The 21,321-nt window shown below is 55.4% G+C and overlaps 1 protein-coding gene across 4 annotated transcripts in view; it reads right to left on the bottom strand.

Annotated features, from left to right (window-relative positions):
• Positions 1-21,321, bottom strand: part of TRABD2B (TraB domain containing 2B) — a 217,937-nt gene that overhangs the window by 8,369 nt on the left and 188,247 nt on the right. For all 4 annotated transcript variants that reach the window (XM_061121966.1, XM_061121967.1, XM_061121964.1 and 1 more), the window contains 2 exons: positions 10,040-10,130; positions 5,975-6,244 (listed from right to left, as the gene is read on the bottom strand). In XM_061121966.1, the coding sequence (XP_060977949.1) occupies positions 5,975-6,244; positions 10,040-10,130 (361 nt within the window). The remainder of the gene's footprint in view (positions 1-5,974; positions 6,245-10,039; positions 10,131-21,321) is intronic.

Below are 21,321 nucleotides of genomic sequence, written 5' to 3'. Positions count from 1 at the left end.
GAAAAGTCCCTCCCAGCTGCTGCCCTCTTTTCAGCTCAAGCAGCCAGGAAGGGTGGCCTCAAAAGGGAGGCTGGGCTGCCACCTGGGATGCCCAGAATAGGAACCAAGGCTGGCTGCAGCCAGCCCCCGTGGAAGAAGGAAGCCAAGTAGAGATCTTGAAAACTATGTCTCACAACGTGCCCAAAGGCATTTGCTTTCACACTTTGAAAACCAAAGATGCAAGCTCCCCTTTGGAGCCTGAGTAGGGGTTTTATATGTTTGGAAGGAGTCCCAGGGAAATGGAGTGAGGTTGCTGGGGTGGGGGTGGGGTCGCGGTGGACAGAAATCCTCTCCAGATGCCCCCACTTCTTGGGCCCCCTCTGCTCACAAAGCCCAGGCCCCAGTCCAGATCCCAGCCCTGCCCCAGGCCCATGCTGGGGAAAATCGTCTCATGGCAAAGTGGCCTCGAAGCCAAACCAAACACCCCAAGTGTTCCCAGGCTCTGCAGACGGCTGGCTCCAAGGGCTGGGTGTGCTCGGAGCTGACAGGGACCCTGGTGTGGGCAAGGGCCCTCTGCCTGGGTGAGGGCAAGAGCCTGACTGAGGTCCCTGTTCCCTGCATGACTTTGGGCAAGTCCTGCCCTCGAGGCTTCAGTTTCCCTGTGTACAATGAAGGAGCAGAAACAGACCCTTGGCTCTAAAGTGTTTTTGAGCAGCAGAAGCCAGAAGTGGGATCACAGGCAGAAACTGAAGGTATAATGCACAGGAACGCAGGGCTGGTGGCTGAGATGGGGCAGCTGACTTCCCTGAGGCCCCACTGTGGGGCTTCCTGGAGCAGGGCCCCCGTCCCACACTAGAGGGTCCCTAAGAACCACCCAGGACTGGGTCTGGGGAGTCTTGGGGCTGTGGCTTTCTTGCAGTACAAGCTTGTGGGCTCCACAGAGGGCTCCAAGGAGACCAAATGGAGATGGAGCTGGAGGCATGAGGGCCTGGCTGATGGGTGGCTCTACTGGCTTGGCGTGGCCCTCACGATGTGGTCAGGCTGGAACCATCTGGGCAGACCGGGCAGATGCAGGCAGAGATCTAAAGTGACTGGTATGCCCACAGCTCCCTGTCCTGATATCTAAGGTCCACACCAGCCTCTAGGCTGTTGGCCACATGGTCTTCTCTGTCAGGACTGCCTTCACTTCCTCTCAGCTTCCCTGGGTCACTTCGCCCCTCAGGGTCCCCCACCTTCCTCCCCTCACTGGCTGGATTCCCCGCCGGGCACAGGCAGACGGCCGTGGTTCCAGGGCTCTTTCAGCTGCACCGTAGCTGGGAGCTGCCCCTGCCCGGCCACGGTCCAAGGCTCTTCCTGCTCTAGTCCCCACCAGCGCTGGATGTGGGCTGGACACCCTGCGTGTGGCCATCAGGTTCTTGTTTAACTGCGTGCTGCTCACCCAGGGGCTCATTTAAGCCCGAGGTGCGCTGACGGCCCAGGAGCCGTTTCCCGCTGGGGGATGGGGCGAGTGGCACCCTAGACCCGACTCTGAGAGTCAGCCACCAACAGGGGGACAGCTGTTCCTGAGTGTCACCAGTGGCCTGGTGCCAGCTCACCACGTTACAAGCACCATCTTTCTACTCTAAGCCTCAGAGCAAGGACAAGAAGGGGCTGGGGATGCTGCCCAAATTCATCTGTGCACCCATCCACTGAGCGATCTTATTCTCTGATCAGATGGGGTCCTGGAGTCATGAAGACACGCTGAGCACCCTGTCTAGTCCCGGGAGACAGCCTGGTTGTGCTGTGAGAAAGCTGAGCTGGAGAACCTCAGGGCAGGTCGGCAGGCCAGCGGGAATTGTGCAGAGCCTTCCCAGGGGCCCAGGGCGAGAAGACACGGTTCTCTCCTCCTCTGCAGGGCCTTGGGTCATCTGCTCAAACCTTGGGGGGAAACCGAGGCCCAGGAGGCTAACGACCCCCTGCTTTTGTGTGTCCAGCAACCCCATCCCTGTGTGGTGGCACCCACACAGTTCTGTGTCCACCACATAGAGCGCCCACCTCTGTGCTTGGCTTCCGGCCATGCCCAGAGCTCGGGAAATGCTCTCTCTCCTGCACCTGCTCCCTCATGCTTGTCCCAGAGCCCTGTTCCCTCATTTATCCAACTCTCAACCCACACCCCCCCCCCCCACCAACGTCCGAGCACACACACACCCCCAGTAGCCCAGCAGTGGACTGGGGAACAGCAGAGCTGGTGTGACCTACAGAGGACAGCCAAGGCACTAACTGTGCAAAAGGAGAGACCGAGGACTGTCCCAGATCTGACCGACTGGGGCAGTGGCCTGCACAGAGCCTGCGTGGGAATCGACTCCGCTCTGACCTGCCCCCCTGCTGGTCGTGCCACTGCCCTGCTGCCCTGCCATCCGGCTGTCAGACGCAGGGGGTTCCCTGACAGCGCTCCACCATGGCTGCTCAACCATCTGCGGACGTATGCCCCACCCCTTCCTCGGGTCCCCATAAATCATCCTGCCACGGGCTGCCGCTTCTCTAAACTTCCTTCGGCGTGTTTACATCTGGGGTAATGAGGGGTGAGGGGAGGCCAGCCTGCTCCAGGTGGCGTCCTGTCAGGCTCTTCGGCCCCCTCCCCACTCTCTCGCTGCTTCTCTGACTCATGCATGCAGTCAACAAACGCTCCGTGAGGCCTCTGGTGACTTTAAGTCCAACCCAGCTCTGGTCCCCAGGGCCTCCCAGCCCAGACGCAAGTGAGGAACTGCTGTCTGTGTGAGAGCATGCCAGGACAGGGGCACCCATGAGGCACCCATGGTCGGTGCGGGTGGGGTGAGGAGGGGGCTGTGGGAGCCGGGGGCAGGGGGAAGCACTGGGAACAAGATGTGGGGAGGAAGGAGAGGAGGAGGGGGACGCTTGCCAGGCGAGGGCAGCAGGGGTGTTTGCACAGTGCTGGACGATTGTGACTCTCAGCATCTGACAGACCTGGCTGCAGCTTCTGACTCCCTACCTGACTTGAATCCTGAATATTCATTGGAAGGACTGAAGCTGAAGCTCCAATACTTTGGCCACTTGATGCGAAGAGTCGACTTCATTAGAAAAGACCCTGATGCTGGGAAAGATTGAAGGTAGGAGGAGAAGGGGACAACAGAGGACCAGATGGTTGGATGGCATCACCGACTCAATGGACATGAGTTTGAGCAAGCTCCGGGAGATGGAGAAGGACAGGGAAGCCTGGCGTGCTGCAGTCCATGGGGTTGCAAAGAGGTGGACATGGTTGAGCGACTTAACAACAACAACAACAACCTGATTTGACACACGGTCTTGGGCAAGTTACCTGACCTCACTGAGTCTCAGTTTCCTCTTTAGTCAAGCAAAGCTGACTTCTGGGACTCTTGATAGGACTGGGGGTCGTGATGGATCTAAGCAGCTGGAGCTCCTGGAGCTCAGCAAATGTCCACTCACCCATCCCCCCTCAGAGGGAGAAGCAAGGACAAAGGTGGGGGTGGGCCATGCACAGTCCGCTGGGGGGCAGCACACAGCTCAGCCAGGATGGGGCCGAGGGGTCCCATAGGAGGAGGGCAAAAGCTCTGCATCCAAGTGTACCCGGTGAGGGGTGGGGCGGCGAGGGAAAGCACTGAGAATCTCAGACTGAGGAGGGTGCTGTGCTGGGGCGTGAGTGGGGGCCAGAGACCCGGGAGGACCCCGCTTCAGGATCATGGGTGGAAGATGAGGTCAGGGAGAGGAATGGAGAGCAGAGGATGGAGCCAGTGGGGTTGACAACTGTTTTGTGCTCAGTCGTGTCTGACTGTGCGACCCCATGGACTGTAGCCCACCAGGCTCCTCTATCCCTGAAATTCTCCAGGCAAGACTGGAGTGGGTTGCCATGCCCTCCTCCAGGGGATCTTCCCAATCCAGGGATTGAACCTGGGTCTCCTGCATTGCAGGCAGAGGGGGAAACCAGTTGAGAAAACACTGAATGGAATGAACGCTCCAAGGAAAACAGTATTGTCAGAAGGGCTGCAATGGACTCCAGTCCCCTCCAGAGAGCTCTCCTCTGCTCCCTCTTGGAGAACGGGAAACTTGGGAACTCTACGAGGATGAGTGGGGTGAGGCCTGGGAGTGATGGAAGCAGGGCCCTTGCACTAGGTTTTTGGGGACCTCAGAGCTGGCTTCCCCGTGACGCAGAGAAACTTGCAACAAACAGGCTGCCGGTTGGTAGAACTCTCCTTCTCTAATCCAACCAGGTGGAAGAAAGTTATCCAACCACAGCTTATCTACTGGGACTGAGAAGGGATCCCTCTAGTCAAAGAAAAAGCTGTTTTCTTCTCCTGAAACCAGGCTCTGTATTCCAGAGAGACATTTTGTGAAAAGGAAACCGTTTGGAGTCATTTGCTGAAATTTACCTTTCAGACGTGGTTAGGAGCTGGGGGTCTGTGGCTGGAGTTGACAGCCCAGCCTCCCTGCCGTCACCCCAAGGGCCAGACCCACTGCTGGCCGCGTCTGGTCACCTGGCAGGTTGATCGGGGCCCCGGGTGAATGGCCTGACTGGGGGGTTTCATGGGCTGCCAGCCTCTCCCTGGTGGCCTGCGAGCCCTCCCCAGGGCTGAGGAGCGGCTCTTGGTAACGCTGTGTCCTTGTTCCTGCTTTGAAGGAGGCAAACCACGCTGGGAACAGGAGCCAAATATGTCGAGGCCAATATAGCTACAGCAGTGACCCCGCCTTGGGCAGGGCGGGCCTGTGGGACCCCTGAAGAAGCGTGTTTCCCAGTAACACACGGCAGGGGCTCTGAAGCCGATGGAGGCCCAAATGAGCAATGGGCTCAACTCTGACTGGCTGGAAGGCTCTTTAAGACATTGCACAGGCTGCACACTAAGGCTGTGGACTGGATTATGTCAGCTTTTTGTCTGTGACTCAGAGACCTGGCTGAGGGAGGATCTTGAAGGGAATTCCTGCACGACCCTGGACAAGTCCCCACCCCAGGCCTTGGTTCACCATCGGCAAACTCAGGGTTGGATCCACATTTCCCAAAGTTGCTCAGAAGACTCTAGCGCACGTTCAACAAGCAGCTTTCCCGGTCCCGATGCAGCATGTCCCCATATATCAGGTCCACGATGGGGCCTGGGATATCATTTAACAAGAACCCATGGAGATTCTATCTAGGGATGCTGAGGAAAACCCCAGATAATGATCTTTAGGGTCCAGGTGGAGACTCTGAGTCTCCAAGGGCCAGGTGCTGGGCACCAGTGCTGGACTACCGCAGTGGGCAGGACTCTCCCCGGCGGTCACTCCCTGGCACATCCTGCCTGCTCTGGTGACACTGTTCACCAGATGTGGAGATTTCTGCCCCAAAGTGGAATCTAGGGAGACCACTCAGTACTGAGCCTGCTGATGGAGGTTGGAAGGCAGCGTCTTGGTTACAGCAGGAGCTGTGAGGACAGACAGGCCAAGGGAGTGGTGCAGGGAGACACGGGCAGAGGACAGAGAAGAATCAGTACAGTAGGCCGATTGCAGCACCCACCAATCCTGAAAGTTATCACAAAGCCCTCAGTCCCTCCTGAGAAGGAGCCCACAGCCATCACCTGCCATCTCTCTGACCCACTGCAGAGGTGTTGGCTGCTCAGACCATCCAGGTCTAGAGAGCTCACAGCCTTCTGATGTAACCAGCTGGTTCCATTTTCTCCTACTTTCTCCTTCTGGCCCATGGGACAAATGGGGTCTGCTGTGCACCCCAGGTGCCTCCAGGAAAGCTGAGGGCAAAGCAGAGTTTTGTCCACTACACCTGAAGGGAGCTTCTATTTGCTCACCTTTAACTGTGGGAAACTGAAAAGTCAGGTGTGAGCATGCTCCACAAACCCTGCAGGATGAACAGGGGACAAGACTGTTGCGATTGAGCACCCACCTGCCCCACTTCCTTAGAGCCGGACTTCTGGATAACAGAGCATGTCTGACCCTGGGTGGGTCTGGCTGGCGAGAGAGAGGCCCAGCTCCCGGCAGACCTGCCCTCCCAGCTCACCTGTCCTCGATGCGCACCCAGAGGTCATTGAACTGCCGCGGGCGCTGGTGTTTATTCTGCCTCTTGTGCCACTTCTTCTGCCGCCCAAACTCCTCCAGCTGGCTGAGACTGTCGGGGAGCAGAAGGTGTGGGGACAGCGCTGGGTCCTCCTCCTCTGGCGGGGCGGTGGGGGGCGCCGAGGGGGCCGCGGGCACGGCAGCAGCTGGGGTCACTGGCGCAGGGCTTGCTGAGGTCCCCTCGGGTGGAGGTACGGGGCTCCCGGCGACAGGGCTGGAAAGGGGCAATGGCAGGTGAGGCACGCGCATTGGAGCATGTCATTCATGTGTGACAGGGCACGCAATTCAGTGGGCGGGTTGTCATGGCAGGAGAAGGTGCCAGGGTGCCCCGCTGAGAGTCACCCGGGAAAACCATTGCCTGGTGTTAAGAGAGAGAGCTTTGATTCCTTCTCTCATTTATTGACTCAGTGTGTGAAAGTGAAAGTCGCTCAGTCGTGTCCGGCTCTTTGCAACCCCATGGACTATACAGTCCATGGAATTCTCCAGGCCAGAGTCCTGGAGTGGGTAGCCCTTTCCTTCTCCAGGGGATCTTCCCAACCCAGGGATCAAACCCAGGTCTCCGGCATTGCAGGCAGATTCTTTACCACTTGAGCCACAAGGGAAGCCCAATATTGATTCAATAAATATTTATTAAGCATCTGTCCTGCACCAGGAACTTTCCAGGCAGTGAGTGTCAGTAGTGACCAAGATAGGCAAAGGTCCTGCCTTCTTAGCGCTAATATTTCAAAGCAGGAGACAGAGAGGAAGACGTGCATGAGATGTCAGATGGTGATAATTGCTGAGGAGAAAAATAAAGCAGAGTCAGGAGGGACAGCATGGGCCATGGGGAGGGGGCTGGCAGGGGAGGACAATTTGGTCCCTGTTGGTGACATTTGAGCCCAGACTAGTAGGAGTGAGCCCTGAGTGGGCATCTGGTTCCATATCTGATCTTGGTCAAGGTCTTGTTCATTCAACAAGCTCTGGCTGAGGGGCTTGAGGTGAGTTACCTAACTGTAATGTGCTGCACCTCAGTCTCCTGCTCTGGAAAATGGGGATATTACAGCCAGTGCCTCATAGCCACATCACAATGATTTTGTGAGTTAACAAAGGCAAAGCACTCAGAAATGGCGCCTGGCAAATAGCAGCTGAAACATTCTAGTAATTAACATCCTTAAATATGAAATATTAACATTGTTGCTGTGTCAACATGTGTCTAACATGCATCTAACACGTCTAACACGTGTCTCCTGAGCACCTTTTCATGGGAGGCAGGACAGCTTAGAGCAGGTTAGAGCTCAAGCTGTCCTGAGCTCTTAACGTGGGTTCACTCCCCGGCTCTGCACCTTCCAGGCTGTGTGGCTAAGGGCAGGGACACAAGCGTCCAAGCAGCTGCAGGCTATAAGCGGGAGTTAGTACTACTCACTTCATAGGGTTGTCACGAGGATGAGAGAGATGAGGTCTTAACACAGTGCCTGGCACAGATCCGGCCTCTCTTTAGTGTCTCCCACAAGGGAATGGAGCTGGCCGCAGCAGGCGCCAACGGGCAGTGAAGCGTGTAAGTGGAATCCATATTCCATACAGTGGTGCACAGACACCCTTCAGCCTGGAAACACCCTCCACTCCTCTCCTTTTTATTCTTTCACACGGAATTCCTGCTGGGGACATCTGACTGTGGGGAATGTTGGGCATGGTCCCAAGAATTGTAAAGGCGAGGTGGCGCCCAAGGGAGTCTGTCCCCCGACTCCATTCCCGCATGCATGAAAGGGGTGAGGGATTTCTCTCTCCTTGAAGGACAGAAGGCCATCAGCTCAGCCTGTCCTCCCCCAGCCCCCACGGCAACCCCAGATTCCCAGGGTCCAGGAGATGCCGCAGCTGCTGGGGAGATAATTCAAAACAGGCAGACAAAAAGATGGATCCAGGAAGCACCTGTGGTCGATGATGGCTTTTATTGTTGGGGCCTCCTCGGCATCCCCGCCCCCTCACCCCACCCGCAGGATTTCAGCAGAGACTCAGGCTGAGGACGGGCCAGGGTCCATGGGGGCATCCCCCCACTACTGCCTGGGCTCTGAGATGAATAGGAGCCGAGGCAGCATTGCTCAGCTGCCCGCACCCCTTGCCCTGTTGGGACAGACACAATGAGCTTTAAGGCGAAGGTCCTTAGGGCCTGTGGGGAGGGGGAGCTTGAGGAAGGCCTTGTCCCTGAGGCTACCTTGGGTCCCTTACCCTTCAAGCACACGCCTACCCTTGGCCCAGTACAGACTGATTTGCGCTGGGTTCAAATAGTCAGGAAGCAATCTGGTCAGGCTGACTCAGAAGATAGAAGGGGGAGGAGTCCAAGGTTTGTAAGTTCCTCCAGAAGTGCCATGGAGACAGGAGGGCATCGGCCTGGAGCTGGGAGACCAGATGTTCCAGGCTCCAGGCCCATCTTTGCAGAGTGAAGAGCAAGGCCACAGTCATTTCCGAGTACCTCCCACCCCAAGACCTTGAGGGAGTACGGGTTGTGGTGAAGAGCTCAGGAAGGCCCTAGAGCCAGACTCCCATTGAAAGGAGCTCTGTGTCCTTCTGAAAGTGGCTTCACCTCTCTGGGCCTCAGGTGCCTCAATTTTAAGGTGGGGATTCTCATCGTTCCTGCCTCGTGGGTTTGTCATTAGGATTTGATAAGCTAAAAGCACTTAGAACTCAGTACACAGTGAGTAGTCGATAAACATTAGCAATGATTATTCAGGGCTTCCCAGGTGGCACTAGTGGTAAAGAACCTAACTGCCACTGCAGGAGATGTAAGAGATGTGGGTTCGGTCCTTAGGTTGGGAAGATCCCCTGAAGGAGGGCATGGCAACCCACTTCAGTATTCTTGCCTGGAAAATCCCATGGACAGAGGAGTCTGGCAGACTACAGTCCATGGAGTGGCAGAGAGTTGGACACGACTGAAGCAACTTAGGAGGCATGTACACATGACTATTCAAGCTTCTTTTGGACTCTGGGTGCATCACAGACAAGGGCCTAAATCGCTCTGGCCATTGCTGTGAGAAAGGCTCCTGCTCAGGTTGGCCTGGTTTGGGATTCTGTCATTGTTTTCCAGGGCCGCCCAGCATGTGCTGACACCTCTCTGTGCCCAGCCTGGTGCTGGCACTGTGGACCACAGGTAAACCCAGCTGGCCTCTTCCCATAGTCAGCTTCCAGCTTAGAGGGAGACAGGAAACCCCCACAGGAAGAGAGGATGGCCTCTATCGGGCAATTTGGGCTGAGCGAGTATACCCTGGCAGGAAAGTCAGGGGTGAGAGACCAGGCCAAGAAACAGCAACAAGCAGGTGTAGTCAGAGGAGGAGGTGAAGACAAGGTTTGGGTGGGGCTGAGACTCAGGGAAGAGGCCTGGCCACTGCGTGTTGTCACTATGGCCCCATCTCGATTCAAGGCCAGGGCATCCACCAGGTCTTCTAGGCAGCAGCCCAGAAGTCCTACAGAGTTCCTGTACCCCACCCATCACCAGTCTCTAAATCTTGGAAGAAAGAAAGAAAAGAAAGTGAAGTCGCTCAGTCGTGTCCGACTCTTTGCGACCCCATGGACTGTAGCCTACCAGGCTCCTCCATCCATGGGATTTTCCAGACAAGAATACTGGAGTGGGTTGCCATTTCCTTCTCCAGGAGATCTTCCTGACCCAGGGATTGAACCCGGGTCTCCCGCATTGTAGGCAGATGCTTTACTGTCGGAGTCACCTAAATCTTGAACATCTCTCAAAACTTGGTGCTCCGCCCATTCCCACCTCCACTCTTCCCCGCTGTCCTGACCTCCTGCCAGGATTACACACTAGCCTCCTTCCCGGTCTCCCCACCTCCAGCCTAGCCCCTACCCTTGGGTGCCTGGTGAAGGCTGGTCCCTAGGAGGCCCGCGAGGCTTCGTCATGACTCTGCCCTGCAGGCCTAAGCAGGAAGGCAGGGTAAAACCCTCCGTGCAGCATGTGTTCAGGCGTGGCCTGTGGACCAGCAGCAGTGGGCCAGCCAGCCCCCCGCCCCCAGAGGCCCCGGCTGCTTACCTATGGATGGTCTGCCCCGCGGGCGTGTGCTCCACCTCCAGCCCCGCCTGCCGAAGGACATCGATGACTGTGTTGTTCCCCAGAAAGTGACCTGGATCACAAGAGACGAAGTGGGCTCAGCCACATACCAGGTCACTGGTGATTGGAGAGAGCCTCAGGCCGACGACCTAGGCCAAAGTCAAGGGCCAGACTCCCTGAGAGGCAGTGTGGTGTAGCTGGAAGATGGGCCAGTGCCACCCTGCCTGGATCCAAACCCCGGCTCTGTCGCTCATCAATTGTACCTCCCCGTGCCTCAGTTTTCCCATCTGTAAAGTGGTAATGATTGTACTAGCAGCCTCGAGGGTTGTTGTAAGGACTCCAGGAGCACTGGCTGGCATGCAGTAAAGGCTGTCCGTATTTCCTGTTGCATCACTGTCCTCCATACCACTGAGCTGACCCCCACCGTGGACTGTCCAGGCAGGGACAGCTTCCAGGAGTCACACAAGGATCAGCTCTGAGAAAACCTCCTCCAACAGGCCTCAAGGTTCAACGGGTTTATGGCTCATCTTTGTCAGTTCCACCAGCAACTCAAGTCTCCCTCCCTAGCAGGGAAATGGAGGCAGGGTTCTGTGTGTACACGTCTGTCTCCTCACTAGACTGGCAGGGACCACGTGGCCACTGCCCCACACATGCTTACTACACGTTGTCTGGATCTAAGACTTTGAAGATTCGTTTGTTCACTATCTACCCAGTATTTATGGACCACGCACTATGACCCAGGTCCTGAGGTGGTCCCTGAAGACTCACTGAAGTGTAAGATTCTGGGGAAGGAGAAAGTAGTAGGATTCTGTGTGTTGGGAGACAGGCTTCCCAGGTGGCACTAGTGGTAAGGAATCCACCTCCCAATGCAGGAGACAGGAGAGACACGGGTTCAACCCCTGGGTCAGAAAGATCCCTTGAGGAGGGCATGGCAACCCACTCCAGTATTCTCACCTGGAGAATTCCAAGGACAGAGGAGCCCGGAGGGCTATGGTCCATAAGGTCTCAAAGAGTCAGACACGACTGAGGCGACTTAGCATGCACTCATGTGTGTTGGAAGGGGAGGGGGCTGGTCTCCATCTCACCCTCCACCCACTAACCATTCATCCAACAGACTTTTATGTCACACTTGCTGTGACCAGCCCCGGGGCAGACACTGAGAACACAGAAGTGTATCATTTGACCCACTGCCCCAGATGAGACCAGGTTTGGCCCTCGGGCGGGAGGCAGGTTTGAGATCTGGGAATACGGTGGAGGCTCTCCCAGGTTCCAGTTAGGGAGACTCCTCGAGAGGGCAGTCCCTGCTGGGAGTTGGCTCCCAGGCCGGCCCCTCCTCCATGCTGGACCTCAATCTCCCCACTGTTCAACGTAGGCAGAGTGGTGGGCCCTGCACCCTCCCAGCCCGAGTCCTGCCTGCAGCCCCACACCCGTGGGCACTTCGCTCCTCTCCTGCTCACCATTCACCCCAGAACCTGAGGGGAAATTCTTGTACTATCACTCTAATTGCCTGTGATGGATGGTGACAGGTGGGAAGCTGGGAGGTCAGCATGTTGACAGCCCCAGGGAGATCTAGGGAGCAAGCACAGGAGGTGGACAGGCTGTTGGGGAACGGAGGCAGGGAGGTTGGGACTGCACAGTAGCTGGGTGGGGGAGTGGGGCAGTGAACCCGGGAGCACCCCTGCCAGCCAGGCCTATACACCTCTGGGCTGGCTTCACGACGCCCCAGCAAGTCCCCCACCTAACAGTCTCCCTCTTGGTGACCTGCCACAGTCCCTGACATCCCACCTCTGGGTCACTGTGAACCACAGGTCTGGGAACAAGAGTCTTTGATGGAACCCCCCACACCCACTCTGGGGCCCTGGGCACCCGGGCACTCTCGGTGTCTCTGTGGACAGGGAGGGACCGGGCTGTACCACAGGCTCCCCTGGCTACCGCGTTCAGGGGGACAGCGTTTGTTCGACTCCAGAGACCCTTAGGAAATTGTGTTCTCCCTCCCTCCTTTTCTCTGCTTGTTCATTGTGTTTATCTGACAAACACTGAGTGCATATCCAGAGGTGGATGGTGGTGAACAGGTAGGGACCTGTTCAAAGCACTCACAGTCTTGAGAATCAAGGTCTTTTGATCCAGGGTATGCACGATGCTAAGGGAAGCACAGGAAGTGGTGAGGGCGCCCAGGAGGCCTCTAATTCAACCGGGGGGCAGGGGAGACTTCCTGGAGGAGGCATCGCTAGCTGAGGGATGGGATCAGAGTTAGCTAGGTGAGGATGAGAGTGGGGCAGTGGTGGGATGTTCCAGGCAGGGGTAAGGGCATGTGCAAAGAGGAGGTCAGTGAGGCTCATCTGACCCAGTGTCAGAGAGGGTGGAACACAGAGGATTCTGCCAAGGCTGTGAGTCTAGCATACGTGATCCCAAGCAATCGGTTGCCACCTGCTTCAGTTTCCCTGTATGCCAGATGGGGCTGGATCCCTGTGGCTGCCTTCTCAGGGAGGCTATAATAAAGTCCTAAGAGGCAGGAGGAGTGAACATCCTTTGGAAAAGCCCAGTGTGCACCTTTGAGGAAGAGACTGAGCCAGTCCTGGGCTGGGGTCTGGTGAGTCCTGGTGAGTTGACCCATCCTTGCCTGCCCCTGAGTGTGATCGGGCTGGAGGGGCACCGGGTGTGGCAGCCTCCAGAGCATAGGCTTCAGGAACTCCCTACCCACAGCTCTTGGAATGCATTCCTGGCAGCAAAGGCCATTCCTTCCCTGTGTCCATGGAGACCTGTTTAAAGACAGGGGCCACTGGGCCCAGCAGTGGTCCACACAGAAGACGTCAAGAGCCACAGGGAAAACAGGGTACCCCAGGCTGCATCGAAGCAGATGGCCGTGTGGCCACTCTGAAAGGAGCATTCCTGGAGCTGGCGGAGGGGGCATTCAGAGGGGCCCAAGCCTGACGGGACACTGGCTGGGTCCTGAGCACTGCCTGGCAACATTTCAGTGTCTGGTCTGTATCCTGTCTGCTCCCTCAGCCTCAGGAGTTCCAGACCCTTACTGTGCCTGGTAAGACCCCAAACAGAAGACTTCAGATATTTCGAGAAGTAGGAAGCGATCAGCAATGAATTTTTTTTCAAATTCCTGTAAGCCACACGGGCCTTCATCTCCTCCCCTCCAGGGCGGGGGGTGCCTGCCCTCTGCAAGGGGCAGCTCCAGCAGGAGGCCCCGCTCCTATGGGGTTCCCGCCCCAGGACTGTCCAACGGAAGCCCTCACTCCGACCCCAGGTTCCCATTGCTACTCCCTTCCTCACCCTCTTTGAGGCCTGGAGTCACAGGACACCACAGCACTGTTCCGTCCTGTTTTCTCCATAGCTCTCACTGCTCCCTCTCTGTCCCCTTAGTGGGTTCCTCTTTCCCTTGCCTGATAAATGTGGGTGCCCCTGTGAACCCCGTCCATGGCCTTCTTTTCTTCTCGCTCTATTCACAGTCCAGGGAATGTGAATCCATCTGTTCACATGGTTTCAGCGACCACAGTTTGGTCACTGAACTGTCACTGACCACAGCTGCTATTCAGGATCTGCTGTCCTAGCCCAGACCCATTTGTCCAGTGGCCTCCTGAGCATCTCCCACCCAACATCCCCCAGAGCCTCACCCTCCCCACCTGGGTGTGTCTCAGCTGAGCTCAGCTACCCTTGTCAGATGGACCCATCTTCACTCTTCCTTCTCTATCATCCCATCCCATCAGTCACCAGAGTTCCCCAAATTTTCCCTCTGAACCGTGCTCGACCCTGGCCCAGGTCACCACCACCTTCTGCCTGAATCACTGCATGTAGCATCCTCCCCACTCTCTCCAGTTCACTCCCTTCACCATGGCTGGAATGAGCTCTCCACACCTCAGAGCTGCCTCTGTCAGAACAAGTTCCCAACAAGCCACTGGAGTGGAGACCAAGAGCTTTGAGAACGCAAGGGACCATGCCCGATCTATCATTGTCCCCAAGGCTAAGATCAAATCTGGCACATGGTGGTGGCTTCATGAATGTTTGCTGAATGAATGAATAACAGGATCTGTTAGTCCATATCCCTTCCATGATCTCATCTTCTCCCCAGGAGATCTGAGTTCAAGGATCCCCTCCCCTTGTAGCCCTGGCCGGATCCCTTGGTGATGCTCCCCACAGATTCCGTCAATCCTGGGATCTTGGCCTCAGAACAGCCCCAGTCAGGGCCCAGGGCACGCTGTCCCCAGGGATTGGCAGACAGGGTTTGGGCTTGCCTCCAAGGTCACAAATCCTGAAAAAGGCACCACACCCATCCTGGAACCTGCAGGGAAGGTGTGGAAAGTTTCCAAAGGGCCCCTCGGTGTCGGAACTTAGCCTGCTCAGCTTGCCCAGGCTCCCGGGGTCTCCTGGCCACCGCTCAGCAGCTCCTTCCAGCACTGACAGCTGCTCTCTGGCCAGCTCTCTGCAGGAAGGCACATCCCATTTCATTTACCGAGGCTGCGTGAACCAGGAGAGGAGGGCGGAGAGGGGGTGGGGCACGCAGAGCCACTGAGACAGAGGAAGGGAGAAGGATACGGAGATAGGCACAGAGAGGAGAAACTTTTGAGACAGACAGGGAAGGGGGAGAGCTCCAGAACACAAGGAGACAGAGAGAAGAAGAGATGAGGTGATGGGGATGGGATGCAGGCTACAATCGAGAGCCAGAGACCCAGAGATAACAGTAGGGAGAGAAGGAAAAGCAGAGATGCCGTGACAGCGAGAAAGAGATACCAAGAGAGACAGGAGAGAAGGGAGAAAGAGATGAGAGGAAAAGGAGAATCCAGCAATGAAAACAAAGGGCATGAAAAAAAAAAAAAAGAAAACAAAGGGCATGGAGGAGAGACTGATACACTGAGAGCATCAGGGAAGGCTTCCTGGAGGAGGAGCCCAGGAAGGGGAGGATTCAAACAGATATATGGGCTTGGGCAGGGGGGACAGGCAAGAGAAGGAACAAGGGCCTGGAGGAGGCTTAGAGATTTGACAGATGGTGGGCTGGTTTGGTGGTTGTATCCCCGACCCCACAAGCCAGAGTGCCACTTAAAAGACGTCATATACAGTCAGGAAAGGGGTCTGGCTCTGAGCAGGCAGAGTCCCACAGTGTTTTAGTGCAGAGACAAAGGTTCCCCTTCTTCCAGGCATAAGCAGGCCTGTGCCAGGGCACAAAGCTCATAGGCTGGGTCTAGCTCCTATCCAGGGCTTCCCCGGTGGCTCCGCCTGCCAATGTAGGACACTCGGGTTCGATCCCTGGGTCAGGAAGATCCCCTAAAGAAGGAACTGGCAACTCACTCTAGCATTCTTGCCTGGAAAAGTCCCATGGACAGAGGAGCCTGGTCGGCTACAGTCCATGGGGTTGCAAAGAGTGGGACACGACTTAGTGACTAAACAAGTTCCTGCCCATCATCCGGGTACAGTCTGACAGCCCCTCATTAATCCTCTGAGACGAAAGACAGGGTAGGACAGAGCTAACAATCCTGTCCTGAGGTTAGGACAGACAACCTGGCTCGACAGTCAACCAGCTATGTGACCTCAGGCAGTTTCCTTCCCTTCTCTAAGTCTCAGTTTCCCTGCAAAGGTCTCCAGAGATCTCCCACCTTCATGATTCTATCGTGTGATGACTTGAACATAACCTCCTCCTCAGTGAGTCTCCTGGGCCACAGTAATTTTCAAACATTAATTCATTTCATCCTCGCTGGTACCCCCAGTTTACAGACGAGGAAACTGAACCTCAGTGAGGGGACAAGGCCCACTCACACAACTGGCAAAGGCAAAGCTTGGACTTCCATCAGAGATGTCCTAGCTCACTGCGCATCCAGTACACCCACTCTGAAGTGCCGGTGGCTACAAGGGATCCCGAGCTCATGTTTTGGGGTCAGGGCATCATCAGAAACATGTGTCCCTTGCTGGGCTCACTAGATCGGAGAGGAAAGCATGTGAGTGTTCAGTGCAAAGAATACTCCAATTAACAGGCTCATTTTAAGACAATGTTGGGGGGCCCGGCAGAGGGGAGGAGGGGGAACCAGATGTTCCCACAAAGGCTCCATAGTAACACGGGCTCCCCTTGGCCAGCACACATGTTTTCTCTCCAGCGAGTCCAACGGGTTTCCAGTTTTCTCTTCCTGGTAGAGGGAGTCCAAGCCCATATTTATGTTCCGTCTGAAATTAATGCAAGGGGAACTTTTAAGTGCTAATCTCGCTGCCAGGATCAGTTGCGGGGTATCAAGCAACGGCAGTGTTTGTTTTCCTAAGGAAGTGTGGCAGGAGGGCTAGACGGATGAACCTGGGGGTGGACGGACAATGAGGGATACCCTGGGGCTTTGAGTCTCCCAAAGAGGGTCCACCTGGGAAACTGGCAGCGCGGAGCTTTCTTTCTCCAGCTCTGTTGGCCAGGCAGGGCTGGACTGGGGCCTTGTCAGTTCTGTGAGGATGGAGACGATGTCTCCCTGCACCCCATTCTGTGCCAGGAGCTGAGGCGCACGGTCCCCACCCTGGAGGACATCACAGTGCCGAGGGAGACGGGTGCACAGTCACAGGACAGAGTGAGCCAGGCGATGGCGGAGGGGCGCCAGGGGCTACAGGGCTGAAGAGCAAGGGACAGGATGCAGCCTGGGGGAGGGGTCAGCCTCCTCCTTGGGCCCCACTCTTGTCCCATGGTGAGGATGCAAGCCCGGGGTTTTCTGATGAACCTGCACCTGAAGGGCCTGAAGCCACAGGGTTTCCTCCACAAGCCTTCACTGGGTCTTCCTACATGTCAGGCACGTGCTGAACTGGGGTACCCTGAGATAGGTCAGATGTTCTTGCCTTCCCCTCCTGGGGTCTGACACCGCCCCAGATCCAGGCAGACCGTGCAGAGGGACTGGAAATCAGCAGGAGGCACTGTGGAGAGAGCTGCGGAGACGGACCCTGTGATGGGTTCTGTGAACTGCAGGGGGCAGTGCCCAGTGCAGGGCTCTCTGAGTCTTGGTTACTGCTCTTTTCAACATCCAGAGGCTCCTTTCCTAGAATGGGAGCACCCAGCACCCCAGGAGAGCACCTTGTTGGCCAAAACGTGGGCAGGGACACTTCTGGAGCCTCACTGTACCTTGGAGCTGAGACTGGCCATGGGGGTCTCTCTACAGGGTCCCAGCTGGGTCCTCAGGGCCAATGAGCACTTCTGGCCCTTGGATAGCCCTGCTCTCCCCTGGAGGGAGTCCTGTTCCTGGGGGCCTCTGGGCTTTGAAATAATACTGATGAGGCAAGAGCTCATGCGTGCTGAGTGATGGCATTGCACCATGTCTTGAGACACACATGTGCTGCCCAATGATGCCAGGCTCCTCTTAGATGGCCTCTGAGGGTCGAGAGAAGCCAAGTGCCTGGTCTGCCCAGGCTGCTTCCTAGGAGGAGAGGCACTGGGCTCCTCATGCAGGCAGTCTGAGTCTGAAGCCCAAGGATACACTCTCTTCTCCCCCTGCCTTCCCCTCACGCCCAGCAGGAGTGCTGAGCCCGAAGCTAACATTTGGACCCCCTGGCTCACAGACACAGCTCAAGCCTAGTCCAGAATGCAGGGTTGGCTCCAGTTAAAGAAAAGCTAGCAGATGGGATCTTCGAACTGGCTGGATGCTCTGGGCTGAAACAGGAAGGGTGACTCTGGCCAAGGACTGCAGCCCAGAGCAAGCATGCCAGCTGCCAGATGTATATATGGTGGGGCGGCAGGGCCCTTTGAAACACCGTCGGAAATTCTGAAACACTTCTGGATGCTGTGTGGCCTCATGTTCCAACGTGAGTACAGCAGGTGATCGGCGTTTGCCCAGGAGAAGAGAAAAGTGGCCGGGCATGTGCTGTTTGCTGGGCCCCTTGTTTCTAAGGTTCCCAGGGCCCTGCGTGGGCTGTGCATGCTCTTCTCTGCTTGGCTATGAGCTCTGAGGGGTTTTGTTTCTGAAGCACCCAAGTGGACAACCAATGGGGGAAGGAGGTGGGTATGGGCCTTGCCCTGAGGACTGTGGGGATGAACTGGAAGAGGAACTGGAAGGCAGCTGAACCTGCATCATGGATATTTCAATCAACCAGTTCTCACCTCCTCCAGGTAGCCTTCTCTGACTTACATTCCCTCCTAGAAGAGTAGATGACAAATGTGCTCAGCATGAACAGAGCTGTGTTAGGAAATCTTGTGGGGCTGGGAGAATCCCAAAGAGGAGGTCATTGAAGGCCCAGGCAGGAGAGGGGAAGGGCATTCTCAGATGAACAGAGTAGCAACTAAATGACTTTTTGGTGGAGACTGCCTGTCAGGAAGAATGGCCTAGTCATTGTTGACCACTGTTTCACTCAGTTCTAGGATTCTTGCTCTACTTATCTGTACCTTGATTTATCCACCCACCAAAGGGAATAATAAATATCATTTCATCTCCCTCCAAGAGGCACTGAGGACATGACAGCCACATGAACTGATGGATTTGGGTGTTCTTCAAGCAGGATGGTGCCCACTCTCCAAGGAGCAATGGCTGCTGTTATTAATTATTAAATGTTACTGGTGTTCAGTGTGTTGGGTTTCTGTCTCCCCCTTCCTCAAGCCCAAGTCTTCATCATGAATCAACTTCTGTGTCTTGGCCCCATAGGTGTGTTTTCGGTTATGGGTCTGCTTCATTTGGGGTGTGAGAGAGGCTGGCCTGGCTTGGAGGTTGGATGTGCGGGTGCTTGGGGAAACAGCTACAGTACCTCTGTCTCTGGTGCTCCCACAACCTGGCTTTAGACTCTTTAAATCCTGCTTTAGATTTGAAGAAGGAGATTAGATTTGAAGAAGCAGAAGCTTGGACCTCTGCTTCCTGTGGTATGGGACAGGTGGCAACAGTCCCACGTGGAGGGATTTCCAGGCCCTGGAAGGCTCTTAGCTCTATCCTCCTTCCAAAGAATTCAAGAGTGATTGACGAAAACTCTGTGAGAGGGTTAGAATGCTATGATGATGGAAGGCTGGGATATGAGAACCACATAATCTTAGAACAACAGGCTGTTAGGGTCCAAGGAATTTGGAAAGTCAGAAGTTAGAATTATATTCAGATTGTTGCATGCTAGGGTTACAGGATATATGATAACCACTGGCTGTCAGAATTCAAAATGAACAGGCCCTGCAGGTTAACTGGTCTACCCTTGAGTTTGGCTCGTGTCTCCAGCCCAGCTCTGCCAACCAGCCCCTACATTATGCACTCTGTTCCAGATTCTATCTTAAGAAAAAGTGGGTGAGGGGGAAAAATAATACAGTTACCAACTTTCTATTTTGCCAAGGAAGGCCTTTGAAAGCCCCATTTGTCTCATATCACCATCATTTTTTCTTTAAAGCAAAAGATGTTTATCTTCAAACACAGTAGAAAGAAGATGATTTCAGAATATAAGATAAGCCTATAAACTGAATGTTTCATTAATAAAAAATTTACCACCTTGTACTTATTTTTCTCAGTTATGTGTAGACCAGAGGAAATCCAGGGATACACTTGGCTCTTTGAGGACCCTCAGGCTCACCTTGTCAAACTGCATGGGCCCAGCATTTGGGAATCAGCCCTTCTCTCCCCCAACCCCAGGCCAATACACCCTTCCAATGCAGGGGCCTGGATCCTTTCAGAACATCTGGGGTTGCACCCTGGCCACAGCCACCTCACAGGGAGGTGGGGCTTCCATCTGGGCCTGTTCAGAGTTGTCACACATGTCCACACCCTTACTGTCCCTGGACCTGCTGAATAACCTCCAGAAGAAGTCAAACAGTGCCTGGATACAGAAACATCACAGACACCAAGGACAGTACTCTTCTATGGGATGTGCCAGATAGAAGGACACTTTCCCACAATATTGTTAACCTTTCTGGAAGTACACAGCATGGGCACCATGTCTGGGCAGTGGGGGGCAGGGTGGGGGTGGGGGGGAGGTGGGGGGGGGCAGGCAGGGAATGGTCTGGAAGAAGACCCAAGAGGCCAGGAATCAGGTTGAAGGTCTGCCTGCCTGTGGCCTTGAGGAAGCCATTCATCCTCCCTGGGCCTTATTTTTACCTGCAAAATAAGTATAATAGCTCCCATCTCATGGGATTATTGCAAAGAGCAGGGGTGATGCAATCTAAGAGCCTGGAATGGTGGGGCTAGTCCTGAGTAGAGCCTTTTGGATAAGGGTCCATCCACCGCAGTAGAGAGTTTAATGCTGCTACCTAAAGCACATCTAGCACAGTCCAATGAGGCAGGTGTATTATCCCCATTTTACAGATGAGAGACTGAGGTCTTGGAGGTGAAATGACTTTCCCAGTTTCTCTGAATTAATAGTGATGAAGCCTGGCTTTTTATCAGGCAGACTAACTCCAAAGCTCTCAACTTCTGCATCAAATCCCCCGGGGAGAGCAGACCAGAGGAAAGACCAGTTGGCCTACAGCATGGGGAATCCCAGTCTGTGCTTCTGGATTCCCAGGAAGGGGTTCTAGAGCAGGGCTGAACTGGGGAAGATAGGTGCTAATGGACCAGGCAGGTGGAGACTCTTTCTCTCTCTCACCCAGCGAGTCTGAGGCTGGCCTATGAGGCTGGTTTGCTGTAGAATGGCAGAACCTCAGGCTGTAGAGTGATAGAACCAGCAAGGCTGGGCTGGGGATGGTTGGGAGTCTTATAATTATGTTTCTGTATCCTAAGCTATTTCCTAGGGACATCCATGAAACTGGATTGAGAAAACTTTGCACGAGCAGACACCTCTTGGGGGATAGAGAAGCATATTTCCAGGGGTACAGACCCTCCCTCCCACAGCCTCAGGGGCCTTGCACCTCCTTTGAGGGCTGGACAGGGCATGGGCTGCGAGTCAGGCTGACTCAGGTCCCCAGTGCCCGGGAGTCCTGGAAGGCCCAAAATGGAACAGGAACCCAGAGGATGCCGTGGAGCGGGCAAACCTGCAGTTTGCAGACCACCGAAGAGCTCTTAGCCTGTCCCTGCATGTACATCCTCAGCCTGCCAAAGGACACGGGACTCGGGAGCTACATGGACATAAGGACACAGCGAGGAAGGCATGGATTTTTGTCACCACGAGTTATGTAGGATGGGTCCCATGCCGACACACTGGCTGTCACAGGTCCACTCAGCTGGCTCCCTGCCTGCCTGTGACAGCAGAGCCCCTGACCACAGCTCCGGGCCCAGGCACCCATCCTGGCTCTGTCCCCAACTCACCATGAGCTTCACCCACATCCTGGCCCCTGTGGAGCTCAGCCTGCCTATGGCTGTGATGAGGTGGGCAAGCTCGAGCTTGGAAGCTGTGTCCAGCTTTGAAATTCT

The sequence above is a fragment of the Dama dama genome, chromosome 20 (genome assembly GCF_033118175.1).
Source record: "Dama dama isolate Ldn47 chromosome 20, ASM3311817v1, whole genome shotgun sequence".
Taxonomy (NCBI): domain Eukaryota; kingdom Metazoa; phylum Chordata; class Mammalia; order Artiodactyla; family Cervidae; genus Dama; species Dama dama.
Note: the sequence above shows the minus strand (reverse complement) of the source record. Positions and strands in the feature narration are given on the sequence as shown.